Raw genomic sequence first — 12,556 nt, 5'->3', positions numbered from 1 at the left:
TTTCCTCCTTTTTAAAGACTGGATAATATTCATTGTCCAGTTCTCTAAAATTCACCCAATTACCCCATTTATAAGAGCATAGCTTTGCCAAATGGAAGGCCAGTAGCTCTCAGACAGTCTATTTATGTTTGGTTTTACCAGTTAGTTGACTTAGCTATTTATTAATTGCAACACATTTCCCTTTCCTCAATCCAAGTTAGCATAAACTATGCACATAAAAAACCCTTCATCCTAAACCAGAAATATTCTAGGAGCATCATCTCTCTCCTAATCAGAGTCTGACAAAGAATCTTCCCTTCTCTTTCACATTCATGATCTGCATTTTTTAAATTCCTCTTAACATGCCTTATGTTTTTCTTCTCACCTTGTCATAATTGAAAGCACTTTCCAAAACAGTCAGTTTTTAAAATATGATATTCCCCCCCCCCAAAGCATGCTTGTAAGTGGCATTAGAAATTAAGTCTAACAGTGGTAACATTACTTTTTGCTAAAGCCAAAATGCCAACCCTTCATGTATTTGCATGGTAGGATTATGGACGCAGTAATTTTCTTTATATTCAAAGCTATCTGTAACTCGGTCGTAGTACATGTATACAGAATAAGTTCCCAAATTTTAAATAATTTTAATTGCTGCATTCCTGAAGTGAAGTTGCTTTGTCCAGGGGGGCAGAACCTGCTGAATCTGTTTGGTGCACGCTGCTTTTCCTTCCTTGCTTCCTTAGATAAAACCTCACCGAGGGCCTCCACATGCCAGGCACAGTGCTGGCACCCAGAACCTGAGGTTGAGTGAGACAGGGTCTGTGCGTTTAGGAGCTCAGTCAGTGAGGGAAAATCACAGAAGCAGATGATGATAATTCAATGTTGGGAATCACTTCTATTTCTGAAAAGGGATTTTAAAAATTTTACTGAAAATAGCACTGTGAATGTGGCTTCTGGCCAGTCTTTTATCAGATGGATATTTGCTTTGTAAACATAGTGATTGACCCAAATTGCATCATTTATTTTTAAAATCTATTGTGCATCACTATTGAATTCTTCTGGTAAAATACCAGCTTTTAAAATATTTTTTCAAATTATTTACAAAGATGTTACCGGTTACTTCCTTGTTGCCTTCCTTTCCTTATTGTATTTCATTGTCGAGTCTCTGAAATGCATTTCACTAAATGAAGGAGAACTATAAAAATTACTTTCACTGACGGATGTTTACCAGTTTAATTAAGCTAGGACTGCACATCTTTGAATCATATGTCAGCATTCTATTTTCTTAGTCATGATTTTTTAAGAGTTGCGTAACTATGGACTCAGTCCCCTTATATATTAGTATCAGGAAAAAGGCTGTTATTTTCCATGTATAGACTTATTCTTGGTGATGTGCGCTAGTTAAATCATGGAGTAGTTTTAACGTACGTGACAAAATAGCTAAGCACAGAGAAATGTCTCTTTGCTGCTGATTGAATAAACCCCGTGACGATGCCAACATCCAATCTACTCCTGGCTTCTCCTTTCAGTCAGGGAAGTCACTCTCCACCCAATTGCTCCAGGACAGAGATTGCAGGATCATCTGTGGCTCCTCCCTTCCCTTCATCCACCGGGAGCCCAGTCGATTCTATCCTCCACACTCTCTGCTCAGTCCACTTCTCTTCCTGCAGCCTCTACTTCCGCGCAGATCTGAAATCCCCCTGTGGCTTCCTAGTTCATCTTCCCACGTATGTTCTTTCCTTCTTCCACCCCGTGCTCAAACCCGCAGTCCTTGCTCTTTCTCAGACGCAGATCATCCAATTTCACTTCCCTTTCATAGGGGGAATTTAACCTGTTCAATGTATCAAAATCCTCCTGAAGATACCAAACCTTCTGCCTTTTCTTAATCGGGCATAATAGCCAAATAAACAGCATCACCCCAGTGAGGCCTGGAGATCCCAAATTGACAAGGCCCCCGGTTCCCTCGAATCACATTAATAAATAATGAACACTTACCGAGCACGCTGTCCTGAGCACTTCAAGTGTATTAACTCTTTTTACAACATCAGCACTAATAATGATTGCTCTCTTTTATTGGGAGCCTCCTTTATGTTCCTGACATCTTATGGCCATTGGGTAGGTAGTACTGTCTCCATGAGGAATATGAAATGAGGGATAGGGTTTCCAGGGGGTCGGGTTTGGCCCCCGGCCAGTCAGCTATGAAGTAGCTAGATCTAGATCCAGCCCACGCAGGTCAGCCTGCCCCTGCTCTCTGCCCATCCCCAACCCCCGGCACCACACCGCCTCCTGGACAGGTGCCACTTCCGTGCCGACAGTGGTGCCACAGAAAAGGTGATGTAAACGGAAGTGGAAACACTGGCAAAGTCGAGCAGGCTGTTTTGTTGTTGGGTGGAGGGCCGCAAAGGCTGGCACCGAGATGAAAGCACCAAGCCCATCACCTACCCTGTCACTGCTTTGGTTGCAGGCATACGTCTGGTGACAGCAGGTTCATGAGTCCTTGGCATTTGGTGGATCGAGACCCTGGGGAAATTTCTTATACCTCATTTACTTGATATTTTATTCTGATTGCTGACGCTCCTCAGAGAAAAACACACCAACAGCAAAATGCGAGATATTTTTCAGAGAGCTAGCTCACAGTCTGAAACTGTCTTTCACAGAGCTTGATTAACCACAGACTTACATTTCAGGAGGAAGTAGGCAAAGAAAAATCTGCAAGCCTTGCTTGTCATGTACTTAGATAAAGAAAACTAGAGAAAGAGCTGATTTATTTCTTTAAATGAAAAAGATCCAAGTGGAAAAAAAACACTCACACTAAAAAACCAAAATGTTTTGTTAGAATAAATTCTCTCAGTGGATGTCTTAAGAATAGGGGACCCAACCTGGCCGGTGTGGCTCAGTGGTTGAGTGTCGACCCAGGAACCAAGAGGTCACCGGTTCGATTCGCGGTCAGGGCACATGCCTGGGCTGCACATGCCTGGGCTGCAGGCTCGATCTCTGGTAGGAGGTGTGCAGGACGCAGCCGACATTTCTCATCGATATTTCTATCTCTCTCCCTTCCTCTCTCTTTAAAAAAAATTAATAAAAACCTATTTTTAAAAAATGAATGCGGGACCCGGCTCATATGCCGGATGCAGGTTCTTTACCTTGCGGTTGTGTCTGATGAGGAGGAATGCATACTTACGTGTTTATGCAACGAGGATTTCCTTATTGTCATGTCCCTTCATCGCTTAGTCCAGAGGAGGAAGGGAGAGAGTTCAGTGGAAATGCCCCACTGTCACCCGTGCTAAGAGGAGGAAGAGGTAGTTGGGAGCTCCTCTTGGCCACTTGCCGATCTGCTGGGTCATTCTTGTCCTATCGGGATAGAGACAGCACTTCCGTCAGCAGGCGGGGGCGGGCGGGGGGGGGGGGGGAGCGGGGGCGGCCTCACCAGCTGGAGGGCATGCCCCTGTGGCCTCAGACTGCTCTGTAGAGGTGGCTCAGGGCTTCCTCTTTCAGGAGCTAATTACATACAGGCTGCCAGCTCCCCACTTCATCTCAACCAATCCAACAGGCTTATTCAAACCCACACTGCTATGACACCAGTGGTTTATTTTACACATTTGAGCAAAGACTTAAACCTCTTTAGCCCTCAGTCCGTCACCTTCAGGCCAAAGGCCTTTTATGTCTTGGTGCTTTGACCAGGGGGTGCCACCTAGGACCCAAGAAGGTTTTTCCCTAAAGGACCTCAGCTAGAAACCACCAGGGTAACCATCTGCACCTTCTCAGAATGAGATCTTTGGTAATTATTTGCTAACATCCCATTCAAAGCCCCTTCCAGCATGTTACTCCATTGCAATGAAGTTGGCTCCAGCTCCAGTTTTTCTGCGTGAGTCTGTCAAAGTCCCTCGCCATTCAGACACCCATCTGCTGATGGCGTGAACCAACACTAGCTACGCCACCCAGTCACCTGGGGGTGCTGGCCTTTGGGGGTGTACAGTGGAAGGTGGAGACAGAGCAGCATCCAGGACCACACTGAGATCTATTTCCTCCCTTTCCTTTCCAACATAAATGGTCCTTTAAAAATTCTAAGATTATTAAAATAAATTCATGTAAAGAAGAGTGCGAAAATTGAAATGAACTTTTGCCTTGTCTCCAGGAGGCTTAAGGAATTACCGAGGAGAGAGGAGGTAGAGCAAAAACCCCTAGGCCTCATGCCAACTATTGACAATATTAGTATTTTTTTTTAGCATGGCTTTGTTTCTTTTTCTTTATTCCCCCTCCTCCTCTCCCTTTCCTTCTTTTTCATTAAAAATAAAAGTAACTATTGGCTAAATTAGTTGATGATTATAACATAAGCTACACATGCCCTCAATTATATGGAAAATGAAATTATTAGGGAGAAAACTAGCTAGGATATTCAGATTCCTTTACCCTGAAAAAAACAACCACAATGAATATATAGCATTTATTGCTAAATTAGAAGGAAATATTATGGCCCATCTATAAAAATCAGCTTATTTGCAGACAATGAGGCAGGTAAATGAGGAACACCAATTGGAGCCACCAAAACCTTTACTTTCTAGGTGTATGACCTGCCTCTCCTGTGTAGGCAGCAGTGGGCTAAGGCAGTGGTTGGCAAACTGCGGCTCGCGAGCCACATGCGGCTCTTCGGCCCCTTGAGTGTGGCCATGAAGTTTCAATCACACTGTACGTGCGCGCCCGCACGTGGTATTTTATGGAAGAGCCACACTCAAGGGGCCGCAGTTTGCCAACCACTGGGCTAAGGAAACTAGGCAGCAAGCTATGACTGGGGGCAAATCCCAGAGCATAATACACATTCTAAGAACACCTGGATGCCTGAGACACAGACCTGGAATTGCTCAACTCCAATGCCTCTAGGGGTTAGGTAATAAATATAAGAAAAAATGAGCAGGGTCTGTGCTTTGTTATGTAGGCTCACTTTGTAGATTAAACATGTAGAAGTAGTCTCTGTTTACTCCAAGAATTATATTGTTTATTTTTTCTTGAAATTCTTAACACTTTTATTATATCTCTTGTTTTCTCATTTATCCTAGGAAGAGAGAAATGCCTCTCTGCTACAAGAAAAAACACACACAAGTAAAAGTATGGTGTAAATGAAAACTAATCCTTAGCCTCAGTGTTGGAGCAATAGGGAATAGAGGGGATTGTGGCAAACTGGAGATCACGTGCCATTTAAGTGAGCAGTAGCCATTCTGCTCTAGCAAATTGCTTCATGAGGAAATAGGGCTTCAGTATTCCCATTTCTCAGAAAGAAAAAGTTGTATGCACAGATTTTCATGAGATATAACCTGTTTTTAAAACATTGGCTTAAAAAAACACTATATTGGTAAAACCAAACATTTTTTGCAGTTACTTTTTGTTATTGTTATTGTTTTGTTTTTTAACTTCTGTCTAAACAGTAAGGGAGTCAAATTCAAGCAAACATCAGGGACTCAGCGACCACACAGGATCTGGTCCAAATGGGGCCGTGGGTAGAAGACAGGTAAGGAGAAGCTACAGCAGGGCCAGGCACAGAGAATTCTGACCTACTCTTGCTGCAGGAACACTTTCCCTTCTAGCTGTAACAGAAGCCAGTTTCCCAGGCAACGTCCAGTCTGGCACAGCCTGAAAACACGTGCTTCTGCAAAACAGCATCATTTCTTGATAGGCAAATGTTGGTACAATTTCTCACAGTCTTACCAACCCGAGAATGGAAGTTGAGATGGTCCTATGGAGTAGCAATTCCCTATTGTGGCAAATTTAACCCTTCTGTTAAGTACAGAGTTCTTAATGAATTTTCATTTCTTTGTAGCTTGTTGAAATCAGGTTCTCAAAGCCTCAATGCTTCATAAGTATCTTTTAGTTGGTGCTTTTATTTTGTGGTGCTTACATTGAATACAGATAATTGGATATTTGTAACATCAATCCTATATAATAAAAGGGTAATAGGCAAATTGACCCTAACGGCAGAATGACCAGGAACGACCAGTTGCTATGATGCACACTGACCACTAGGGGGCAGACGCTCAATGCAGGAACTGCCCCCTAGTGGTCAGTGTGCTCCTACAGGGGGAGCACCCCTCAATCACAGGCGGGGCTGATGGCTGTGAGTGCAGCGGTGGTGGCAGAAGCCTCTCCTGCCTTCTCGGCAGTGCTAAGGATGTTTGACTGATGGCTTAGCAATCAGACATCCCCCAAGGGTTCCCGGGCTGCCAGAAGGATGTCTGATTGCCAGCTTAGGCCCAATCCCCCAGGGAGCGGGCCTAAGCTGGCAGGTGGACATCCCCTGAGAGGTCCCAGACTATGAGAGGGCTCAGGCCGGGCTGAGGGACACTCTGTCTCCCCGTCCCGAGTGCACGAATTTCTGTGCACCGGGCCTCTAGTATACTGATATTATCTGATGATTTTTAATATTTTACAATTGGCAGAGCTCCATCTATCCTGTTTTCAGATAGATGCTCAGATTTACTCAAAGATGAACTTAAAAAATATTTGTTTTCTTTATTAAGGAATAATAATAATAAGATACCATTAGGGCAGTATTAATAATCATACTATTTAGAAATTTAAAAAGACTTCCAAATAACTCTTAATTTCCATTTTGTTTTTAAGAACAGAGGGGATATAGAATTTAAATGAACAACTGTGCCTTTTAATCTGCATCTCATGCCCTTGTTACATGTCATTATTTTTTCCACTAACTCTCTAACAAGCAGAACTAAGATGGATTACAGTTACTGTTCTGATGTAGCAGGGGAATGCTATCGGCACACTGTATCCTGGTATGAGAAAGGCATTTGGCAACGCCTATATCAGGGGTCCTCAAACTTTTTAAACAGGGGCCCAGTTCACTGTCCCTCAGACCGTTGGAGGGCCGGACTATAGTTTAAAAAAAAAAACTATGAACAAATTCCTATGCACACTGCACATATCTTATTTTGAAGTGAAAAAACAAAATGGGAACAAATACAATATTTGTATTTGCATGTGGCCCGCGGGCCGTAGTTTGAGGACCCCTGGCCTAGATTATCTATAATAATAAAAGCATAATATGCTAATTAGACCAGATGCCTTTCCAGACGTCCTTCTTTCCGGACAAAGCTGCAGCGGGCAGGGGCCAAGGCAGAGGTGGCAGAGGCCCCTGGTCGCGGTGGCGGGTGGGGGCCAGGGCCAAGGCCCTTGCACGAATTTCGTGCATCGGGTCTCTGGTAGCCTTATAAGTAAGATGGAGAAATGTGTATGGGCTAGATGACAGCACATTTCAGTGTATTCATGGTCATCTACTGCTGGGGTCCAGCCCCAGCGGGTCCAGGGGTCCCCAAAGGTGTGGACGGAGTCGGCGAAGAAGGAATGACACGGAGATAGTGTTCAGTTGATCAGCAGCCTAGCCAGGATCTCTAGCCCGGATCTCCAGAGAGGTTCTGCTTCGGATTTCCAGCGAGGTTCTGTAGCCATGTTCCCTCGCTAGGTTCTCCAGCCAGGTTCTGTCCAGGCTCTCCAGTCAGGTTCAGTGTCCAGGTTCCAGTCAGGTTCTCCTGCCAATCTCTGTAGTCAGGTTCAGTCCAGGATCCCTTGCCATGTTCTCCCGCTAGGCTCTGTCTCTAGGCTCTGAGGCCAGTCCCTCTCCAGGATCCTCCGGCATGCTCTCTCCAGCGAAGTTCTTCTGTCTCTAGAGAACGTTGTGTGTAGGTTCTGTGCCTAGGCTCTGTCTCTCTTGGTCCTGTCTTCCAACCCCTGTGTTCTGAGTTCTGTGTCTGAAGTTCTGTGTCTTTCTGTCTTGTTACATCTGTATTTATACCAGTTGATTCAATCCTATCAATCTCTATTACAAAGGTTAGGGCGTTTCTTATCTCCATTCCAGGGAGTAAAGATTATGTAGCTTAAGCATGATTGTTTGTAGTTAAATTGATTAACTACCCACCTGGCACTTAGTTAAGGAGTTCATCCCCTCCCTAACTTCAGGGGAAAATCCCTACCTGGGGATTCAACCTTTCTCGGAGAGGTGACCTTGGTTAAAACACAGCGCCAAGAAGGTGAGCAAACATATTAAGAACAGTATGCCATATATGCCAGGTCCCTTGAAACAGCAAGCATGGACCGGCTCCCGGCAAATTCCCCCTTTTTTATTTTTTAAAAGCAGGCATTAAAAAGAAAAACCTGAAACGCTCTCTTGTATCCATTTTAAGAGTAGGATTGGCGCTTTCTGCTATTACCTGAGTCCTGATCTATCACCCCAGGGAGAGCTTGCCAATCCTGCACTTTCCCGGGGTGGAAAGGCTGCAGTGGGGTTAAGGATAAGGCTCCTTGGGCCTACCTTCTCCCATGCCTCTACATTTACCTTTCCAGCACCTTTCCTTCCTCAGAAAAGCATGGACGTATTTCTTGTATAAAATGTTCTGTCTGACTGGGAGTAACCTTAATTCCTCTGCTAACAAGCATATATGTTAAAAGATCAATACGGAGTCTTTTTTCTTTAGACTCAGTATGGCACATCTTCTTAATCTAAAGATCAATACAGAGTCTTCTTTCTTTGGACTCAGTATGGCACATCTTCTCAATCTAAGAATCAATACAGAGTCTTCTTTCTTTGGACTCAGTATGGCACATCTTCTCAATCTAAGTTCTGTACTATCCACCTTCTTACCCTACTTATCCTCTATAGGGGGGTCTGTAGCACCCTGGTGGAGTCCTATCCGTCCCGAGTGTGGGGTTCTCAATGGGGGGTCTTACCTAAGGGAATCCTGTTCCAGGGGTTCCCAAAGGTGTGGACGGAGTCGGCGAAGACTATCCACCCTCTTCCTACGGTGGAGTCTGATCCGTCCCGAGTGTGGGGGTTCTCAATGGGGGAGGGGGGCTTACCTAGGGGAATCCTGTTCCAGGGGTTCCCAAAGGTGTGGACGGAGTCGGCGAAGACTATCCACCCTTTTCCTATGGTGGAGTCCTATCCGTCCCGAGTGCGGGGCGCTTACCTAGGGGTCCCTGTTCGGGCGCCAATCTACATTCACTATTTGACATGTTATTCAACATTGGTATAGCAAATGTTTACCTTATATCTATAATAGACTAAGCACTGCTCTGGCTCGACAAGTTAGGAGTGATATGCTTTTTATTTTTTCTGTATAGGTCACAGAAGTAAATAGAGGTTTTAAAGCACACACACACACACACATTAATATATATACATATATATGTATAAGTATAGATATAATTTTTAAAAAGATAACTGTAGCCTTGAGTGCAGAGTAGCTTTCAGCACCAACAGTGAATATTGGAATTAAAAATAATTCTAGAATGTCATAGGTGAAACATGTTATATCACTATCCTATATAATAAAAGCCTAATATGTAAACTCTTCGACCACTCGCTATGACGTGCGCTGACCACCAGGGGGCAACACAGACATGGCAGGTGTCAGCAATGCGGCGCTGGCAGCAGGTGGCAGTAGGTGCCCTGACGAGAGCAGGACCGTGGCAGGATGGTGGAGCAGGTGAGCAGGCAGTGCCAGGCCAAGGCAGGTGTGAGTGGGGCCCAATCACCTCCCAGACAGCAACCAGCCATGGTGGCAGGGGGCAGGGACGCTGCCCGGCTCCTAGGCACTGAGGGAGCCAGGTGGGGGGGCAGCCCTGACCAATCACCCCACAGGCAGGATGGTGGAACAGGTGAGGGGGCGATGCCAGGCCACAGCAGGTGCCAGGCAGGGCAGCGGGTCTGTGAGGCCTGGGGCGTGAGTCTGGGGGCTCAAGCTGGGGCCTGATCCCTGCAGGCCACCCCGAGGGACCCCACCTGTGCACGAATTCAGGCACCGGGCCTCTACTATATAATATTATATAAAACATATACATTAATTAATAGAGTGCTTTTAAAAAGCAATTTTAGGTTTACAGAAAAATTAAGCGGCAAGTACAGAGAGTTCCCATACATACTCCCCTACCTCAAAGATTCCCCTCTTATTAAATTTTGCAGTAGTGTGGTACATTTGATGCAATTGATAAATAAATATTGATATGTTATTTTGACTAAAATCATTGGTTTACATTAGGGTTCACTCTGTGTTGTAAATTTTATGGGTTTGGGAAAATGTATGTTTGTATCCACTATATTTCATGGTGTCATGTATCATCATGGATCACTGTATCGCATATCCACCATTACAGTATCATACAGAACAGTTTTACTGCCCTAAAAATCTCATGCGCTGCACCTACCTACCCATCCTTCGCTCTGCTGGAAACCTTGGCAACCACTGATCCTTTCATTGCCTCTATGGTTTGCCTTTTCCAGGCTGTCCTATATCTAGTTGGAATCGCACAACATGTGACCTTTTCTGCTGACTTTCATTTAGCAACATGCGTATGATGTTCATCCATGTCTTCTCACAACTCGGTAGCTCATGTTGTCCCTGAAGACTATTCCATTGTGTGGATGTACCACAGTTTGTTTATGCATCTGAAGGACATCTTTGTTGCTTCCACATTTTGGAAATGAAGAATAGAGCATTCATATACAGGTTTCTGTGTGATCATAATTTTCAACTCATTCGGGTAAATTCTAAGAAGCACGATGGCTGGATTGTATGGTAAGACTAAGTTTAACTTTGTAAGAAACTGCCAAACTGTCTTCCAAAGTGGCTGCATCATTTTGCACTTCCAACAGCAATGAATGCGAGTTTCTGTTACCCCGCATCCTCCTCAGCACTTGGTGTTGCCATGGTTTTGGATGTTGGCCATTCTAATAGGCGTGCCGTTCTTGTTTTAGTTTGTGATTGCCTGGTGACATGATGTTGAGCATCATTTCAAATGCTTTTTTGCCATCATTACCTTCTTTGGTAAGGCATCTGTTTAGATTTTTGCTCAATTGTGTTTGTTTTCTATTATTTGAGAGTTCTTTGTACATTTTGGACATAAGTTCTTAGTCAGATATGTGTTTGTAAGTATTTTCTCCTAGTCTGTGGCCTATCTTTTCATTCTTTTAACACAATCTTTTGCAGAAATCCCATTCATCAATTTTTCTTTCATGGGTTGTACCTTTGGTGTTGAATCTAAATATTCATTGCCAAACATAGGCCACCTAACTTTTCTCCTATTTTATCTTCTAAGAGTTTTATAGTTTTGCATTTTACATTTTTACATGAGTTGATTTTTGTGAAAGGTGTAAGGTCTGGGTAGTAAGGTCTGGGTAGATTGTGCTCTCTCTCTCTCTCTCTCTCTCTCTCTCTCTCTCTCTCTCTCTCTCTCCCTCTCTCTCTCTCTCTCTCTGCATATGGATGTTCAGTTGTTCCAGTACCATTTGTTGAAAAGCCTATCCTTTCTCAATTAAATTGCCTTTGTTCCCTGGTCAAAGATCAGTTGATTATATTTTGTGGGTCTATTTCTGGGCTCTTCATTTTGCGCCATTGATCAATTTGTCTATTCTTTCACCAATACCACATCACTATAACTTAAGTTTTTCTTTTTGGTGCTAATGTAAATTTTTGGTGTTGTGTTTTAAATTTCGAATTCCAATAGTTCATTGCTGGTATATGGGAAAGCAATTACTTTCATATATTAACTTGTATTTTGCAACTAGTAAATGCAACTAATTACTTCTTAGTTCCAGGTTTTTTGTTGATTCTTTGGGATTTTCTACACAGATAATCATGTTTGTGAGCAAACAGTTTTATTTCTTTCCTCCCAGTTTGTATACCTTTTAAAATAGTATTGCACGAATTAGAACTTATAGTACAATATTGAATAAAAGTGGTGAGAGGGAACATACTTGCATTGTTCCTAATCTAGTTTCCATCAAGTATGATGTTAGGTGTAGGTATTTTTGTAGATACTCTTTTTTTTTCAAATTTCCAGAAATAAGAGAAAATTTATTTAGAAAGCTATAGAGGTAGGTGAGTGAACCAGCTGGGCTGCTTAGGCTGAGGAAACAAGTTACAGAAGCAAAAGAAGGGCTCTTGAGCTTAGGCAAGGGAAAGGCAAAGATAACGTGTCTGGGAGGAGAAGAGGGGGACAGGAAAGGCGCAGTGTGCTTCCGAGAAGTTCCCCTCTATTCCTGGTTTGCTGAGTGTGTTTTTTTTTAATCTATCTTTATTGTTGAAAGGATTACAGATGTCCCCGTTTATTCCTCATTGACCTCTTCTAGCGGCCCCCTCCTCCCCATGCTCCAGGCCTTCACCACCCTACTGTTTCTGTTCGTGGGTTATGCATATAAGTTAATGTCTTTCCCTCAACCCCACCACCCCCTACCTCCGCCTTCCCTCTGAGATTCGACAGTCTGTTCAAGCTTCTATGCCTTTGGATCTATTTTGTTCATCAATTTATTGTGTTCATTAGAGTGAGTTCATATGATACTTGTCTTTCTCTGACTGGCTTATTTTGCTTAGCATAACACTCTCCAGGTCTCTCCATGCTATCTCAAAGGGTAAGAAATCCTTTTTTGCTGCTGCTGCATAGTATTCCATGGTATAAATGTAACCATAGCTTTTTTATCCATTCATCTACTGATGGGCACTTGGGCTCTTTCCAGATCTTAGCTATTGTAAATTGTGCTGCTATGAACATAGGGGTGCATACATTCTTTCTGATTGGT

The 12,556-nt window shown here is 43.5% G+C and overlaps 1 protein-coding gene across 1 annotated transcript in view; it reads right to left on the bottom strand.

The window, feature by feature from the left end:
- PCED1B (PC-esterase domain containing 1B) overlaps window positions 1-12,556 on the bottom strand; it is a 141,509-nt gene that overhangs the window by 22,844 nt on the left and 106,109 nt on the right. The window contains exon 3 of the mRNA XM_059682661.1: window positions 3,161-3,330. Coding sequence (XP_059538644.1) covers window positions 3,161-3,193 — 33 coding nt within the window. The 5' untranslated portion in view covers window positions 3,194-3,330. The remainder of the gene's footprint in view (window positions 1-3,160; window positions 3,331-12,556) is intronic.

Source organism: Myotis daubentonii, chromosome 2, assembly GCF_963259705.1.
Source record: "Myotis daubentonii chromosome 2, mMyoDau2.1, whole genome shotgun sequence".
Taxonomy (NCBI): domain Eukaryota; kingdom Metazoa; phylum Chordata; class Mammalia; order Chiroptera; family Vespertilionidae; genus Myotis; species Myotis daubentonii.
Note: the sequence above shows the minus strand (reverse complement) of the source record. Positions and strands in the feature narration are given on the sequence as shown.